We start from the raw sequence: 19217 nt of genomic DNA on the forward strand, positions 1-19217 counted from the left end.
GAAATAATGGGAGCGTTCTTTTATTACGTAACGCAAAATTTGGGATTTTTGACCCCCCCCCCCTTTGTAACAAATCGTAATAGATGAGCGACCCCCCTACCCCCCCCCCCCCTGTAACGTGTAACGCAAGGTCTTTTTGCATTTTTTTAAATAATTTTTATATGAAAATTTTGCGTTACGTAACAGAATTTTTCAGCACACCCATATTAGGAGTTTTTGTTGGATTCGGCGGAGTCAGTTCTTTTTGAAAGGCAGTTGGAGTAACTAAATCTCAGAATCCGGAATTCGAATCCTTTAATTCCACAGACTTGGAAAATATTCAAAATTTAAGTGAAGCTGGAATAAAACACTCGAGAAAAAAAATTGTGAGCGTTCAATTGTGGACATGATACTTCATTGATCGCTACTTCCCCGAACCCGGTCAGGTGGGTATGCGCGATGTCCAGAACCGCGCGCGCGGTTCTGGGCAACGGGCATACCCGCCTGACCGGGTTCGGGGAAGTGGCGTTCGGGGATATGGTCATTCGGGAAAATGATTTTCGGGGATGTGGAAAATTAGGGGAAGTGGCCATTCGGGAAAATGGTTTTTAGGGGAAGTCGCCATTCGGGGATGTGGCCATTCGGGGAAATGGATTGTTCGGGGAAATGATTTTCGGGTAAATGTCATTTCGGGAAAGTGTCTTTTCGGAGATGTGGCATTCGGGGAAATGTATTTTCGGGAATGTGGGTTTCGGGGAAATGTCATAGATTCAATTTTTCAAGGTTGAAATTTATGATGGTTGGATATTACCTCTTTTTTGAGTAATAATACTTTAATTTGTAAAAATGTGAACCTGATGAAAATTTATCAGAAACTGATGGAATACTCATCCATTCCTGTTGAAATCTTACACATTTTTTGACACAAAATCTGTCATCATTTCCTGATGAACATTACCATCATTTTGTTTCTGTGTAATTTCAAATTGACTATGCAAAAAGATATACAAATGTTTATGCATAAGTTGTTACAAAGTTAAACTCAGGTTATTATAATAAAAGGTTTTTTTTTTTAGAAAACGTTAATAAAAAAAAGAACAAAAAGCAAATTTCAGGTATAAATTATAAAACATAGAAAAAAGTATCACAAAATGCTTTATACAACATTACAGTTATGCCTCAGTCACAAATTTGCATAAATTTTGCGGAGACAGAAACTTGAAATGAAATTTGCAATGGCCTTAAATGACTTTTTTCCATATTCAGACCTGAGATAGTTAAATGATGTTTCAATGATTGCAGTATTTACATATAGCTAAAATAATCCTGTAAAATTTAGAATAAACAAAGTCCAACTAATGTTCCAAAATGTCATCAGGGTGTAATGTAATTGAAGGAGCTTTGAATTGAAAAAGTTACTCAAATTTGATCAGAATATAAAAATTATGCGAAAAATGTTTTGGTTTCCTAAATTATGGATTGTGTTTTACGATAGCACACAAGCGACGATAGGGGGAGGGGGGGCAGAATGGCCCGCCTAAGTAAAATGCGCCAAAAACCATAGAAAAACATGAAAACTTATGAATTCAGTGTAGTAGGCTTATGCTTTGGGATGTTCCCTTCAATGTTATATACTTGGTTGATGAAATTTTTTAGCTTAAAACTGTTTTTGAGCCACTTTAAAAAAAAAGTTTTTTCGACTTTTTTTCCAGGGTGCGGGGCAGAATGGGCCACCCTGTGGGGCAGAATGGGCCACCTTAGAAAACAAGCCATTTTGTCTAATACAACGTTGAAGGGAGATAAGAAATGACTTAAGCTACCTTTCTAACATAGTTTCCATGAAGTTAGACCACTTTAATAAAAATAGTCACTTATCAAAACAAAATTTTTGAAAATAGTGTTAATATATTGAAAAAGGACACTATTTTTACAAATAATCATCAAAACAACTAAAAAATCAACTAATTTTGCATTAAACGTGATTTGTGAAGCTACCTGGAGTGAAATAATCCATTTAATCCAAATTTCATAACTTTTGATTGTTTTTATAAGGCAGGATAAGTGTGGTCCATTCTGCCCCCAAGTGGATTTTAATTTAACACTTCCACCACCAAGTCTCTAAATGATTTTAAGGTTCCGTTGTTGTTTGTATACCTTGGTAGTAACATCTAGTAACGTTATAAGCATTGAGCAAACTTTTTCAAACAATCCAACTTTTCAGAAAGCTTATTTAAAAACCTCGAAATAAACAACATTTGCGTAGTTTTGTCAATAAATTTACATTTTTGCTCATAATTCGAAAAATACAATGAATTCAAACGTCGTTTTCGGTATGGTGAAGTTATTTGACGTCCTTTATAAGACCCTTGCCTTACAATTGGTCTAAATCCATTCTAAAGCCCAAAACCAAGGGTGGCCCATTCTGCCCCCCTGGTCCATTCTGCCCCCCCTGCCCCTATGTCAATTTGATTCAATTAATCGATTTCTTTACCAATTTACCATAGTGCTGTTTTAGCGCCCTAGAATTTTCAATAAATTTTATCTCGAAACCCCGTTTATGAACACAGACATTTTTGAGAAAGTTAGTTTGGCTAGGTTTTTGATTCTCCAAACATTGTTTCGTTGAAAGCTCAACTAATTATAATTCCTGCAACTCAAAGAGCTTAAACGCCGTAGAACTATGCCAAAATAATGAGAACATATTTTTTTCTTGGAAAAACATTAAAAATTTGTTGGCCACGTGTTTTATTTAAAATTCCTAAGACATGACTGCAGTTATTTTACTGTAAAAATTATGCAAAATATTTAAGAATTCGTGAAAATATTTTTATCTACAGTTTTGCGGTTCCAAAAATTGGAAAATTTACGATTTTTTTTAACTTTCCTCTCTCAAATATAAATTCATGTTTTAAAATGTAATTGTTTCTCCCAGTGACTTGCATTATAGACTCATTTTAGTATGAAATAGTTCCACATAGCTTAACAACCCCAAGTGACACCGAAATTCATTTTTTTCTATTATGAACGATTCAATTAACTTAGCGGACTTAAGACAAATGTACGTACCTCGAATATCAATACTTTTTTATGCACTTGTAATTTTTTTATCTACAGAAAAGCAGACATATTTTATTCTTGAGAATAAAGTTGGAATTTAAAATGAACATGCAGCAATTCCCCAAGAAAACAGCATGATACACAGAAAAAAAAAATCATGGTAATATTATATCTGGGAAGGGGTACATCTTTTATGTTTTTTTTTTGTAATTTTAACACTATTTTGGTGTAATGTCGTTTTTTCAGTCTAAATTGAGGTAAAATTACATCATAAAAGAGGAATATTCAACCTTCCAAAATTACACCTTCCAAATTTACACAATTTTTTACTGTGTACGAAAAAAAACGTGGTCCGATCGGGCTCAAAATTGGAGTGGGGGTTCCTTGGCAGAAATAATTAGACCCGTATTTTTTTTTGTCTGTCCCTTAGGGTTGGTCTACTTGACCGAAATTTGGGTGGTCTGAATAATTGCTAAGTTGCGTCTTTCACTTACGGAATTCCGTTTATCAAACTTCACCATTTTCAAGTATGTTATGTAAAATTGTCCGAGGAATCCGATAAAAACATTTTCAGACATTGGCTCTTTTATCCCGAGACCTCCATAACCACGTTCCAAGTTTTCATACGACCTTTTCAAATATAAGGCTAGATGTTTGGAATTATGAACTATTTTTCTCTTAAAGCTCAATTAATCAATTTGAATTGCGTCCAAGACAGCTAAAATCGGTTGAAATGGTGCGAAGTTATGTTTTTTTTTAATTTGGTTTTTGCGAAAATCGACGAAAATGACAATTTTTCGGACCATCCTAACACCCTAAGGGACAAACAAAAAAATACGGGTCTAATTCCCTTTGAGAATTTTGGCTCGAGCCTCGACTCAATTCAGGTTCGATCTCGAGCCAGATCGATTCGAGGCTCGGGCCAAAATTCTCAGTGGGTTATTTCGGCCAAGGAACTCCTCAAAAAATTGTGTCCGATCTGAGACCTTTTTGTTTCGTGCTGCATGAATTTATTTGTTTTTTTCAACATTTGTACAAAAATTATAAAACAAAAAATTATCAGATCCTTAGGTTAAAGGATTAAGAGAATATGGCAAAAAAAATCTAGAGTTTTTTTTTTGATTTGGTCCTACAAACATATGAAAGTTAATAGTTTATTGGTCCTTTAAAAAAACTCTGGAAATATATATTCGACGACATTTTTTTGTAACAAATAGTTATGAACTATTATTTCTTAAAATTATCTCCTTCAAAATTTGTAATCATATCAATTAACAGTTTCAAGCATAGTTTACTATCAAAAAAAGAAGTTTTTTCATGATTTCAATATTCGCATGGGACATGTATGCGATCATAAGCAGTTTTTAGCCAGAAAATGGCTAAAAATCTCAAAATACGCTACAATAAAGAAAATTGAATCAGAATAGAAATGAAAAAATTAACATGAAAAAAAAAACTGTTTCAAACCGATTTTGTTTTCCCAACTCAAGTTCTAGCAATGTCTTTTTTCGCCCTGATTTTTTCAGGAAAATTTTGAAGGAGGCGTTTTAAGGATGGCATAATGAGACTATAGTAGATCAGTTTTGTGATCATTTTTTACCAGTTCATTTATTCATGTTTTTTACCCAACTGAAACACCACCAAGCCTAACATTCATCAACTTCAGCCGGCTCCATAAAAGTAGGAAATACGCACGCATGTATAAAACCTGTATTAAACCTGATTTGAACCGTACACCGTTGCTTTTTTGCTTATAATTCGTTCCTCACCATTCACAACCAGTTCAGCTCGCGATAGCCCAAGAGTTGGTGTTAGTGTTTCACTTTCAGTTTCAATTGTTCTACAGATAGGTACAACAGATTCCGCCCAGAAGTGTGCTTGCTGCTCGCAGATCATGGCACCAGTTTGCTGTGCAGAGACGTGACGGGACCCCGAGAACTTGGAAAGGGAACCGCGCCCATTCTCTTTCGAGCAATGCTCTTGAAGGTCGAACCGATTTGCCGCTTGACTGAGACACCGAGTTCGTTCCGTGTATGTGTGCCGACTCCCGTTCGGAAATTGTGTGACTGCGTGGAATTTAGTTACAATTTCGAATAATAAAATAGTGTAGCTCCGTAACCTACAAATCCAAGTGCGAGCTTGTAAGCGCGCAAATTCGCGCAAAACCATGGAGCAACAACGAAAACATGCCACACGAACCGCCGTTGTCCGGTGGATTTTCGCCACAATTTTCCTGAGCGTGCTGCTGCAGGCCAGCGCCGAGTACATTCCACCAGGGCCCAAGTACAAATGTCCAGAAAAGTGAGTATATTAATTTATTAAATTGTTTAGACAATTCTCTACGGTTTCGAAAATTGACTTTTGATTGTTTTTTTTTTTCTAAATTGTGAAATGATTTTCTTATCGATTTGATATGTTCGGCAAAGTTGTAGGTTATGATTAGGACTTTAAAAAAATAATACACGAGACTCGATTTTGACAAGCTTTACAGGCATCGTTTTTTTTCATTATTTTCTTATTTTTTACTAGATCAAAAGTGGTCACATTTTAACTATTGAACTATAGTGAATTTCTGATTGAATAATCATTATTGCAATTTTATAGCAATTCCCCACGAAAACAGCATGATTCGAAAAAAAAGTTCTCCGATCGGGCTCAAAATTTTTCTGGGGGATCCTTGGCCGAAATAATTAGACCCGTATTTTTTTGTTTGGCCATTAGGGTGACCTACGCCGTGTTAGGGTGGTCCGAAAAATGGCAATTTTCATCGATTTTCGCAAAAACCACTTTTTTCAAAAAATCATATCTCCGCGCCATTTCATCCGATTTTAGCTGTCCTAGACGCAAAAGAAAGGTGATTAGTTTGGCTATTTGGGAAAAATAGTAAGAAGTTTCGAAAATCTAGCTTAACATTTGAAAAGGTCATATGAAAACTTAAAATGCTGTTTTGAAGGTCTCGGGACCAAAGAGCCTATGTCTGAAAATATTTTTATCGGATTCCTCGGAAAATTTCACATAAAATATCAAAAAATGGTGAAGTTATGTTTTCGATACTCTGAGATACGATTTTTTGAAAATAAAAACTGGGTTTTTCGACGCGCCACGCGCAAAAATTGGAAAATGACGAAAACGGGAAAAAATCGACATTTTTCACTAAAACTGCGATAACTTTAAAATTTCAGCGATGACCTTTACATGTTAGGGTACTAAAATTTTCGTAATTAAAAGCAACTTTTGGTACCATAACATCTATAGGTCATCGCTGAAATTTTAAAGTTATCGCAATTTTAGTGAAAAAAGTCGATTTTTTCCCGTTTTCGTCGTTTTTTGATTTTTGCGCGTGGCGCGTCGAAAAACCCAGTTTTTATTTTCAAAAAATCGTATCTCAGAGTATCGAAAACATAACTTCACCATTTTTTGATATGTTATGTGAAATTTTCCGAGGAATCCGATAAAAATATTTTCAGACATAGGCTCTTTGGTCCCGAGACCTTCAAAACAGCATTTTAAGTTTTCATATGACCTTTTCAAATGTTAAGCTAGATTTTCGAAACTTCTTACTATTTTTCCCAAATAGCCAAACTAATCACCTTTCTTTTGCGTCTAAGACAGCTAAAATCGGATGAAATGGCGCGGAGATATGATTTTTTGAAAAAAGTGGTTTTTGCGAAAATCGACGAAAATTGCCGTTTTTCGGACCACCCTAACACGGCGTAGGTCACCCTAATGGCCAAACAAAAAAATACGGGTCTAATTATTTCGGCCAAGGATCACCCAGAAAAATTTTGAGCCCGATCGGAGAACTTTTTTTTCGAATCATGCTGTTTTCGTGGGGAATTGCTGTTTAAAGGTAATTTTGTCAAATTTTTAATGACGGCAAATGGTAATGCAAAAAAAATGTTTTATTCAAAAAAAAAAATGTTTCCATCTTCTTTCATCTCTATAAAAAATATGTTAGAATTTTTGAATGAGTGCACAGTTAAAAAAAATCCAGAATTTTTTCCATAAACTATTTAAAAAGTTGTAAGAAAAATATAAAAAAATCGAAATAAAGTCTACAAAAAGTCTGGAATTCGTCAAAATCCGCAAAAAACAGGAATTTGTGAGTTAGAATAGTTTTCAAATTATTTGCACTCAATTCAGTTTTGATAACTCAACTAAATTTTTAAGGTTCCCTTCACTATTTTATTATATAGTCTTATTAAACTGTATGTTTCGATTACGATATTTCATTGAAAAAACAAATTGACAAATTGATAAATCAGCATTAGGGTGTCAAGAAAAATTGTATATTTTTGGAAAATCTTAGGAAATAGCTCCTGGCTCGATTCTTTAGATAAAAAAAAGTAACTGTACCAATTTTGAGCCAAATCGGTTAAGGTATAAGGGTCGCTATTGATCGTTGAAGTTTGTATGGGAAAATTGGCAAAAAAGTATAAGGAAAAGCTAAAATTTCAAAATTCCACCAAAAGGTGGAATTAAATGTGTCGTGTCGGATCATTATCAAATGAAAAATTCTGTAAAATTATGTAAAATTATATGACAAACAACTTGTTTTTTTCACAAACCTTCACACTAGAGATCGTCGACCCTTAAACTTCAACCGATTTCGCTCAAAATTTTACAGTATGATGCATCTGTGCTATTTTATGCTAACTAGATAGCAAGCTTAGTACAAGAGAGCACAGAGGCATCGAGTTACTTAGGCAAAAATCAAATCGGACCAGTGAGTATCCCTGAGGTCGTTTTTTTTATTGTCACCCTAATCAGCATCGATTTAAAAAATTTAATAACAGAATCCACAAAATATAGAAGAAATTGATAAAAATACTTTTATCGCAAATTCCTAGATATTAAAATAGTTTGAAAAATTAAAAAAACAGTTGACATTGTATGCTAGCGTCCAATAATAAAAAATCTAAATACAAATTAAAATGTTTTTTTTTTTACATTTTTTGCCATTTCCTTTCTTTTTAAGTTTAAACCAAGCAATAAAAACTTTGTTTGGCAATTTTGTAAAATGAACCTTCAAATAGATTATTTGAATCCAAAATATTCATTATAATTTTTTTTAAATGTGTAGTTCTAATGTTACTGAATCTGTCTATAGTTGTTTTAAATTTAGATTATTTTTCAATGTTTAATGTTGATTTTAATTGACTTTTTATTTCTATTTTCAATAATTCTTAGAATATAAAATTCTATTATTAGAGGTGCTGGAAAAGATGGAAAATAGACGAAAATTTGATAATTTAATTTGAGTGGCTAGCCTGATTCAAAATATTTGAATGAAAAATTAGAAAATTTACCAAAATTTGATAAAATTTCGGAGTTCTAGAGAACTACACAAAGATGACAACATAAATATGAATTAGCTGATAAAACACAATAGAACATTCTCTAACCGCTAACACATAACTTTTCTTACCAAAACGTTCCCAGAACAAAACAGATCTACCCGTGCGTGTGCACCAAGGGAACGGACGACGGAATCTACGTGACGTGTGAAAAGTCCAACCTGGCCAGCCTGTCGGTGGCGTTCATCAATCTGGCCAGCCTCAACATACCGGTGGAGGAGCTGCAAATGAAGCGGTGCAAAATAAGTAAGTCTGAGTTTGAGTCTTTAAGCTGCTCATTGTTGGTCATATAAACACTTGAACAGTTGAACAGAGCGGGCGATTTGTTTTATGTTTTAAAAAAGGCAAAAGATTTCACACTCGCTTAGCCCAGTTCCATTGTTGGTGGTGCGATTTGTAGATCTGTCTGTCTGTTGTGTATCTTAACTCGAGTGAGCACTTTTGTAATTTCCTCGTGTTTTGTTGTTTATTGTGCGGTGCTGTTTTGTGGGTTTTTTTTTATATTTCATCTTTTGCATACCTCGACGACCATATGTGCCAAACATCGACCGACATAAATACATCGCATGGGGCTGTCTGTGGCTGTTGCATGGAAGAATTTTCGCGTGTTTGTTGATTTTTCACCGTCTCTGTTGTCGACAGGTGTGACGGTGACTTAAAAGTGGGGTTCATGAAAGTTTCCTAAGATCTCTTCTTTTTGCCTTTTTTTATTTTTTTTGCATAATAAAAAATCATAATATCCATCAAATAATAAAGAAAATTTGACAACTGCTTTTGATTGATTTAAATGTTTTTTCTCAGATTCTAATTTTTGGGTTTTTGGGTAAGTTTCCAAAATTTAAGAAAACTGTTTCGGAAGAGTTAAAACGTTAAAAGAACGGAAATAATGTCTGCTTTGAACGATATATTTTTTAGGAATAAAATTACGTTATAATTTTTTGAATGTAAAATAAATCATTGCAATTTGTTTATTGATACACAAATTTCTGAGACTCGGAAATTGGCTCTACTTTTATTTCTAAAACATAAAATCTTGGAAAAGGCGGAAAGTGCAATATTTGGTTGGATTGCACCTTCTTCAAATAGCTTACAATCCAGTGTACTAGTTTGGCCTAAAAAAAAATAAATTTTCATGATTTGATTTATATCCTTTATTATTTTTGGGAAAATTTCAGAAGCAGGTCCCTCAAATATAACATTTTCGAAAAACCAAGGGGGCAAAAAAATATTGAAAAAAAACTCATTTTTCGTTGAAAGAACTTGTTAAATCGATGTTATACTCTTTAGAATACATTGCATAACGTTTCAAATAAACAATTTTTGATCTTTTTTTTTTTATTTTAAAATTCAAATTGAGGAAAATGAATATTTCCAAACGTTTAATGGTAAGTTGTAAATTTTCGATAGTACAATAACTGCAAAATTTTAAAACTAGGCTTTAACATTGATTTATAAAAACGAGGCTTTAAAATTGATTTAAACCCATATTTCCGATGTTTTCCAACAATCTTAATACTTGTTTAAAAAAATGCACTGCTCTAGCTAATTGCATAAAATACGTTTTGTGTGTATTAAATCATATTTTTAAGATTGATTTTGTATACAAAGTTTCATGAAAAAGTTCTACTCTTTTTTACAACTTTACCGAAGACAACTAATTGATAAAAAAAATATTAATAAAGTTTCAGAAATAAGTAAAATATATCCAAAAAATATTTAATTAATAAAAGAAGATACAAAGCAAAAAAAAAGTTGAATATTGGAAGCTTTAAAATTTGGTTGGTTGAATATTACCTCGTTTTTTGAGTAATTTTACCTAAAAATTTGTAAAAATGTAAACTTGATAAAAATCTGAAACTGTTGAAAATTTACATTTTTTTTTTAATTTTACACATTTTTTACACAAAATCTGTCATTATTCCCTAATAAACAACAACATAATTTTCTTTTCTGTGTCCATTAATCAAATTTGTAGGACATTTTCTGAAATAGTCAAGCTTGGTTATGATTCTACAGTTGAAAAAGGCACGCTTTGTACTCAAAAAACGCGTTTTATTTTTTTTTTACACGTTTTCAAAAATTGTTTACATTTTTTAAATTGACAACACTGCCAAATTAATTTCAACTAACTTGTGCCATAGCTCAAAAGATGCTATTTTTTGTCATCTGAAACATATCCAAGTTTGATTTTTCAAAATTATTATTTCGCACAATTTTTTGTGTAAAAATTTGAATCAAATAAATTTATAAGTTATTTTTTAAGAGTGTAACGATTTTTTTTCTGAGAAGTTTTATTCAATACCTACAACTTTGCCAAATACTGAATTGATCAGAAAATCCATTCTCAAGGTACACATTTTTTGAATACCGTCTTTTAAAAGTTTTTTTGTGTGTGGACAACTACCGTAAAACGGGGTGACTTTGATAGCCGGGGTGACTTTGATAGGTTTGCGATTTTTCCGCAAAATGAAGAGTACAATTAAAATACGTACGAAATGGCTTAGAATCAAACTGATCGTGGTAGAGAAGTGTTCAAAGTACCTCAAGAAGAACTTTTCATAACATTTTGAAAAGTTTAAAAAGTTAGTTAACTATAATTAAGAAAATGTTGGTAAAACTCATTATTTTAAACTTCTCAAAGTGTCGAGATTTTCTCAATGAACATGATTTTGAATCGGAAAACGAAATGCATTTTCGGATTCTTTGGACAATATTCCACTAGGAGAAGGTTAAATAAGTTTGTAAATAATAAATAATATGTGGTTTTGAAACACAATTTAAAAAAATCTCGAAATTTACATGCAATTTCAGTTGAACAAATTTCACGTAAAATGTGAAAACTTGTGAAACGTGCTTTGAATTCAGTATAAAATGCAATATCAATCGATAATTTTACAAACAAAACTAGTTTTAAAAAACTTCAGGCAAAATTCCGACTTTTCAACAATTTTACCTAAAATTTATATGTATTTTGTTAAAAAGCTTAGTTTACTAAATATAATCTTTTTTTTTTTTCTTAAAAACTATATCAGCTACTTTAGTGATGCTACATTTAACGTACAAATAAAGTTTGAACATCTTAAATATGATTTTAACAAGAAAAACTATGACTATCAAAGTCACCCCGGAATTTGAACTAGGAATTTTCAACGTAACTTTTTTTCTAAACACTATTGAAAAAACTTTTTTTTCCAAAATAGTGCATGGACTTTGTGTGGCCTACCCCAGTACATGTTTTAAAAATAATAATCTTGAGAAAAACCTTACTTGCTGGAAAATATTCCAAAAACAAATTGAAATCCTATCAAAGTCACCCCGGTTTACGGTAGCCAAAATTTTATGGAGACTTGTATGGACGAACAAATGTTACAAAATGTCTTCTTTGGTCAAATAAAAAAATTAACAAATAAAAAAACAAGCAACTGAGCAAAAATCATATTTAAAAAAAATGTCGACTGTTTCCTAAGCCGCTTCAAAACCATACGCAGCTCTCGTCAAGCACTTGCAGCAAGCCCACCCGAGCCAAACAAGCACGAAGATATTTTAATCAAGTATGTTTCTAAACTTTCCCAACCTCTCCGCCACAAGAAAACACAAAGTGCCACAATAAAAAGCTAATCACACACTCTGGTGGTGATAGCTACAACTTTATCCAGTGTGTGTAGTGCATATGGTCCTGCATCTTTTCCCGCCGTAAATTTGAGCAAGTTTCGCCGGAACAACTTCATTACTGTGTCAGGCAGGCCTCTCGGAGATTTGACCGAATGATCGAAAGAAACGAAACTTGTGAACAATACTAGCTCTGGAATGTCAACAACATGGATTTGGAGCTCATCGTAGCAACCTGTTTTTCGGCGACGACGACTCTCACTTTTTTGTTGTTGTGGGGATGGCCGTCGAAGAAAAGTGAAATAATCCGGCGTTGATCAGCTGGCTTAATCTAGTTTTGGACCGTTGCTAAAGGGGTTTTATAAGCTGGTTTAACTTTTTAATATCAGATTTTACGGTTGATCTGATCTGATCGAGGAGCCTTATTTGGGAATTTGCGTAGGTTATGCAATGAAAACTTGCGTTTTTTTTGGGTAAAAGAAAAAGTATTTCGATGCATTTTTTTTTTTTGCACATTTCGGCAAAAGATTGACAATTGAGCCAAGAGCACTTGCAACCAACATTGAAGGCAAAATTTCTCATTAACTGACGACGACGCATTTGGGAACCCACGACAAGGCTTCACCAAACTTCAATTACCGTTCGTTGCCGGTAACGATCGTTTGATGGCATGATTTGAATTTGAAAGTGTGACGGAGTGCATGGATATTAGGTTGGACAATTCAACGCGCGCCTTACATAACGTGATCGATCGGCGCGCTCATCGGTACCTGAGTGACGGTTATGTAGTAATATGTTTTAATGCTAAATCGATGAGCACGTGCTTCTGGCACCCCCATTTATGCAACAGCTGTGAAGGGTGTAAACTTGCAAGAATTTCGATGTAAAAACCACTTGCTATTGTAGAAGAACTGATTAAACTATTTAATCTAACTACTCAATTGAATTTAATGTACTCGAAATTGGCTCAGTTCAGTAGGAAAGTTTATAAAAAGAAGATCCAATTTTGCTGGAACCAATGCAATGTGTGTAACAGGTGCAGTAAACGGAAGCCTTTACACGCCTATCCGGAGATTGATTGACCGCTAAGCTGGCGACTAAACTTTCGAGTGTGTTTTATGGTGAGCATTGACAATCAAAAAAGCAAACCAGAAATCAGAGCTTAGTGTTGTCGTGTTGTATTATGAGGGTATAGCCGATTCAGAGAAAATTGTTTTTTTAAACTAATGATTGCAAACCAACTGTACTGCTGGAAACGAATTTTCTAAGCATTTTTCAAAATGTTAAAATTCTGGCTGGTAAATTCATTTTTTTAAATATATTTTGATCTTCTTCGATTTCTGCCAGAAACGAGGACAAAATCATTGAAAAATTATGTTCTTAAATATAACCATTTAATTAGACAAACATTTTAACCTTTACTTGACCGATACTTCATACTTTCTTAACACCGTCAAATGTGGCGAATCGGGACTACAGTCTGAATAGGTTTTAGAGCACTTTAAAGCTTCAAATTTGGAAATGAATATACAAATTTTGTTGCTCTGAATCTGGTCTCAAAAATATCAAAATATTAGGCTGCAACTTTGCTAAAACTGCTGTCCCAATTCGCCCCAAATGCCCCGTTTCGCCCCAGTTGACGGTATACCGATTATCCGAAGCCCCGATTATCCGAAGGTTTGTTGGTACTTCAGATAATCGAGTCATGAAAAATGCATCTTGATTTCCTTAACACAGTCAACTTTCTGGCTGTCGATCATCTCGATATCAGTATTGCTCCAGCTGTCAATAAATTTTTCAGTCCCTTCAAGTAGCATGCTTTGATTTTTCGTTCTGTAAATTGATACCTCCCGCCCTCGACCGTTTCTTCAATATCGACAACGAGAGAGTTCACTGTATATCGATTATCCGAAGCCTCAATTATCCGAATGGCATGGGACTTCGGATAATCGAAGGATGAAAAAATAGCATTTTTTCATTTTCTAACTGCATCAAAATCGACTTCTGCGACCACATTTAATCAGATTTGAATGGTTGATTGCCTATAAAATTACCATTCACATTTTCTTACAAATTTAGTATCGCCATCTTGGATCTAAACATTCTAAGTCACATTAGATTAGTTTAAGGGTCATACTTAAGATCGACAATCGAAAATAAGACAAAAAAAAATACTTTTTTGTGATTCGACTATCAAAAATGTAATTTTTCGAAAATTCTTCGAATAACCGCGTCTCACAATGATAAATCTAAACTAATTTCTAACTTAAGATTTTATAAAGTGCATAATTGAAAAAATAATTATCAAGTGACATTCATATTTATTGATTTCGATATCATGCAAATGTTTAAGATTCGTTCGATTTGACATAATTAAAAGAAATGCTACACAGAAAAAAATTGTGTCAAATTGGAAGTTTTAAAATAAGAAAGTTTAATTTAACCTCTTTTATTATGTAATATTATCTCAGTTAAGACTGAAAAAGAGACATTGCGATGAAAAAGTGTTAAATTTACATATTTAAGAGGTAAAATTACACATACACAATCCTGTAAGAAAATCTGGTAATACTATGTTGTCGAATTTGTAAACCTTGAAATGTTTCCGAAACCGTCAAAACAAATTTCTATTTCAAAATCGAAAACATTGTTTTCCAAATCGGCAAAAAATATTTTGGAAACACTTAAATGTGTACAAAATCGATAACATAGGGTTACCGGATTTGCTAACAAGATTTCTATCCGTGTAGGTTTGTTTTCATTTTTTTTATTTCATGTTAAGGCCGTTGCAAATTTTTTTAAAAGTTTATGTCGCCCCCCCCCCCCTTCAAAATTGGTCGAAAAAATCAGGGGGCAAAAATATATTATTTCAAAATACTTCTAAATTTTAATGAAAGTAAAGGTCAAATCCACTGAAAACAATCTAAAACGCATTTTTCTGCATTGATAATCATATTTAACATGTTTGGGCTGGATTTAAAATATTTTGAATTTTTATGAAATTCCAATGTACAGCACCGCAAACTTCATTTTTGGCAAAAAAAATAAATTTTCGTCAATACTTAGGTATTTTGGAATCTAATGATTGCAAAACAACTGCACAGGTGTATAATGCATGTTTAAACACTTTTTTTTAATTGAATGTTTAAACCGTGGCTCGTAAATTTAATTTTTTTTGCCCTCCCCTCCCCCTCGACTATGGTCAGAGTCGAGGAACATAAACTTCAAAAAATATTTGCAACGGCCTAAATTTATTTTTATTATTTCCATTATAAAACCTGTACAATCAGAAAATTTGATTAAAAATTAACTTTAAATTTGGAAATAAAAACTAACATTTTATTAAATATCTCCACTTTAATTAAAAAATAAAATTATTTTTATGATTAGCTCATTTTGATACCTTTACCTTATTTTTGCTATTTTTTGCCTGTTTTTGTCTACTAAAATTTTTAATTGTACATTTTTATCCGAAAAAAAATAAAGAAAAGATTACCGGCTCGCCATCATTTTAAATCAATAAAAATTACAATTGAGTTTTCAAAAAACTTCAAATTTTTCATGAAAATATAATCTAATCAACTGAAAACAGACTAAAATGCATTTTGCATGCTTTGTAGCATGTTTGAGCTGGTTTAAAAATATTTTGAATATTTATGAAATTCTGCTGCTGTACCAACGCAAAACTTAACAAATGCTTTAAATAAAATGTGTACAAGTTTTACTTACAAATGTGTCTCATAGGTATCTACTTGGCATTTAAGAGTAAATGAATACAAACAAACATAAAATTTCATGGGGTTTCACGAAAAGTACCAAATTTTACGAATTTCACGCAAAATCGCGAAAATTCCCTAACCCTGAAAATAATCTAACAAATGGATACAAAGAAACAGACATCTCGCCCATTACAAATTCAATCAGCCAAAATTTCGCTAACCGTTTGTCCACCATTATTGACCCCCCCACCGATCATTGCGGGCAGCCCATTTTGGCTCCAATTGCGCCGATGGCCACCGGTGGCTGATCTTTCGCAGATTTGCCTTCAATTTTGCGCTGCTCTTCACCAATGATGATGCCACTCACCACAAGGATCAATCAATCGTTCCGGTCCGCGGTCACGGCGCCACATTTCAATTCACATTCGACCCCACGTGCGATCTCTTCTCGCTCTCTCTTGGAAGGATTTGAGTCAGCCGGCAATTGATCCAAATTAACTCGCGCAGAAAGCTCGGTCGCGATCCGGTGTGTTGGTTTGACATTGCGTTGAATTTGTGGTTTCATTTGTTTTTACAATTTTTTGGACGAGTGAATTGGTTTATAAATATTCTTCATTTTTAACTTAGTTGAAGATTTACTTGCATGGCAAAAAATGTTTATTTTTCGCCAAAAGAAATTGTTCAAGTTATTTTAAAAGACTAAACCAAGGGACACATTAGTAGTTTCATTGACCCTACCTCATCCAATCCAGCAAATTAGTCACGATTTATGCACAAACCAACGGCCATGCGATGGTCACGATGACCATCGCTAATAAAGCTTAATTAGCCTTTCGATTCAGGTGAAGTGAGCGCATTTCTCCAACGGCCAACGGCCTTTCCTGACTCAATATAGCAATAACAATCACCAAGAAACCAAGAGACGCGTGCATATTTGCATTGCAGTTTGGAAGTTTACAAAATGAGAAGCGCTGGAGAATGCTTTGCGATTGAGAATTGTTCATGGCCAACAATCGTGGTGTTTAAAATGCACCACATCAGTCACCGGTCGTGAACATTTCAGTAAACGATTACACCTTCACACTCAGTCTGAAAAATATTTTAAATAGTTATGTCCTCATTATCTTTTGCATGTTTGTGTTTTCTAATGTTTTTTAAAGATCAACATCTGTTGACAAATTGACTATTGATTATTTAAGAAACAAAATTTATAAATCTATTGCGTGGGACATGTAAATGTTGGCAAAATGTACAAGAACTTTGTCCTTGATCCACTATAATTACACACTCCGAATATCCGCACAGCCTGTTTTGGGTCGTTTCAAGAACACGCGCGCTGTTGCTAAACCATTCTATTGAAAAACAATTGTTCCTCCACCGAGCATGCCTCCAAGCGTAGGTGGTGGTGGTGGTTCCACGCTTATTTTCAGTAACCCAACAATTAGATTGCAACTCAATTTAACCCAAGTCGTGTTCCACCGCCGGCCACTATGCCAATCGCCAACCGGCAATCAAAATGCCAACGATTCAATCGAACGAGGAAAAGGTAAAGGGGCTAGTTTTTTCTGTACCTACTGCTTCATACATGATCGAGTAGAGTGTGTGGGCTCTGGTTTGCTCTGCTATACGTACTGTAAGGTAAGCCACGATGTAGTTGATTGCTTCGCATATTAGTGTAAGAAACTTCCGTTTCGTGTTGAAAAAAGTTGCCGGCGTATTGTAACGAGGAAATGAAATTTTCTCGTTTTTTTGCAGAATGTTCTTTTAAAGTACACACTACACAGTTATGACTTTCTATAAGTTTTTTTTCTTTCTTTTTTTAACTCTAGAAAGTGAATTTCCTTTGCTTGATTAAACAAAAATTCCGAAATGTTCATCATTGTATTTTTTTATTTGGATGAAACTTTGTCCATGCAATGTTGCAAACTTATAGAAAATGAACGATCTTTCCGGTGAAAATATGTTCGAGACTGGAAAACTAAGTCTCACAAATAGAAACAGCAGATTTTTCAACACGTTTATTTCAAAACCGGAGTATCTTCACAAGGAATAGACTTATGACATTGGTCAATATGAAGACTTTTATAACAAATTGTCTGGAGAAGGGAGAATAGATTCCCGTGATCAGTTTTAAAAAACATGACACTTAGACCACTTTTTAAAAAAATGTGTTAATAAATGATTTTTGTATGTTTTTCGATTATTTTTGTGTGCGGCTTTTTGCAGCATATTAGGCTATTTTCACAACAATCCTAAACGAAAAAAAAATTGGGCTCACTTTGAAGGTAACTTTCAAACTTAGAATAAAATAAATAATGTTATAGAAGTGGCGTGTTCTTTTCAGTAATGTTTTTTCAAGAATGCGACTGTCAAATTTCCTGCAAGTTTGTCTTTGACTACTTTTTGATAGGGCTTCGAGATACAGCAATATAAAAATTACGGAATACACAAATATTAAAATAACTTCCGTTCTTCTAAAATGTCATTCTCGAGTGCAAGCGACTCCGTATTCACAAAAATGGCTTATATAAGTCTAGGATAACATATGTACAAATGCTTCATTGAAATCGAAAAGGGTCGAGTTAAAAATTACCTGACAATACCAGTTTTGGGTTGGAATTGCTCTCTTTCTCTCTGTGTACCCTACGTTTTTGCAAATCGACTTTTCTTTATTTTTATTGTATGTTAATCAAACATTGTCCATACACTCTCTATGACAAATGAAGCAGTTTTAAGGGCTGGCCATTCATGAAAAGCGCGTGAATATTCGAAAATCTGTATCATGAGAAGGGAATTTCTAAACGAATTTGTGCTTTTGGCAAAAGCTGTGAGTTATAATTAGGACCTTTTAGAAACATACGGAACCTGGAAAAAAATGATTCTTGAAAAATCTGAAAAAAAGAAAATGTCAAACTAAATTTTAATATTTTCACCGTTATCATGTTATTGGCATTTTGAGGTAAATTTTTCGAATAATATAAAAATGTGTAAATTTACCACTTTTCCGTTGTAATACTTACCCTTCCAAGTCTACACCTTTCAAATCTACACTATTTTTTACTGTGATGGAAAAACATATTTTCGAAAAGCTTAGAAAATTTCCCATTTTTTTTACATTGTTGATCAGAATGGTTGCTGGGATACAGACTCTTGAAGTTTACATTTTGGGAAAAAATAGTTTTCTCTCAGTGTCATCTAATTACCCCTCATTTTTCGAATCGCAATGTTTCGGAAATTATTGGTTTGGTTTTCAATGATAAAAAATAAAGCTTTTGTAAAGTTTTTCTGATTGGACTTATTTTTAATTTAAAATTCAATCCAACATTTGAAATCGCCTTTTTGTCCATTCAGAATGGATAAAATTAGAATCTTAAAATTTGAATTTGCTTTAAATGAAAACATTAAAAAATAACAATTAAAAAAATACCTTAAAAAACTTGGAAACGTTGTTAAAAATATTTAAATATTTAAGAAATATTAAAAAAATACATTTTTT

The 19217-nt window shown here is 33.3% G+C and overlaps 1 protein-coding gene across 2 annotated transcripts in view; it reads left to right on the forward strand.

The window, feature by feature from the left end:
- Positions 1 to 19217, forward strand: part of LOC120431273 (chaoptin-like) — a 36436-nt gene that overhangs the window by 2767 nt on the left and 14452 nt on the right. The window contains exons 2-3 of one of the 2 annotated variants that reach the window (XM_039596405.2): positions 4887 to 5337; positions 8479 to 8639. In XM_039596405.2, coding sequence (XP_039452339.1) covers positions 5204 to 5337; positions 8479 to 8639 — 295 coding nt within the window. In that variant the 5' untranslated portion in view covers positions 4887 to 5203. Of the gene's footprint in view, positions 1 to 4755; positions 5338 to 8478; positions 8640 to 19217 lie in introns of those variants that run through there. The other variant, XM_039596406.2, reaches the window with a different exon arrangement.

The sequence above is a fragment of the Culex pipiens genome, chromosome 2 (genome assembly GCF_016801865.2).
Source record: "Culex pipiens pallens isolate TS chromosome 2, TS_CPP_V2, whole genome shotgun sequence".
Classification (NCBI taxonomy): domain Eukaryota; kingdom Metazoa; phylum Arthropoda; class Insecta; order Diptera; family Culicidae; genus Culex; species Culex pipiens.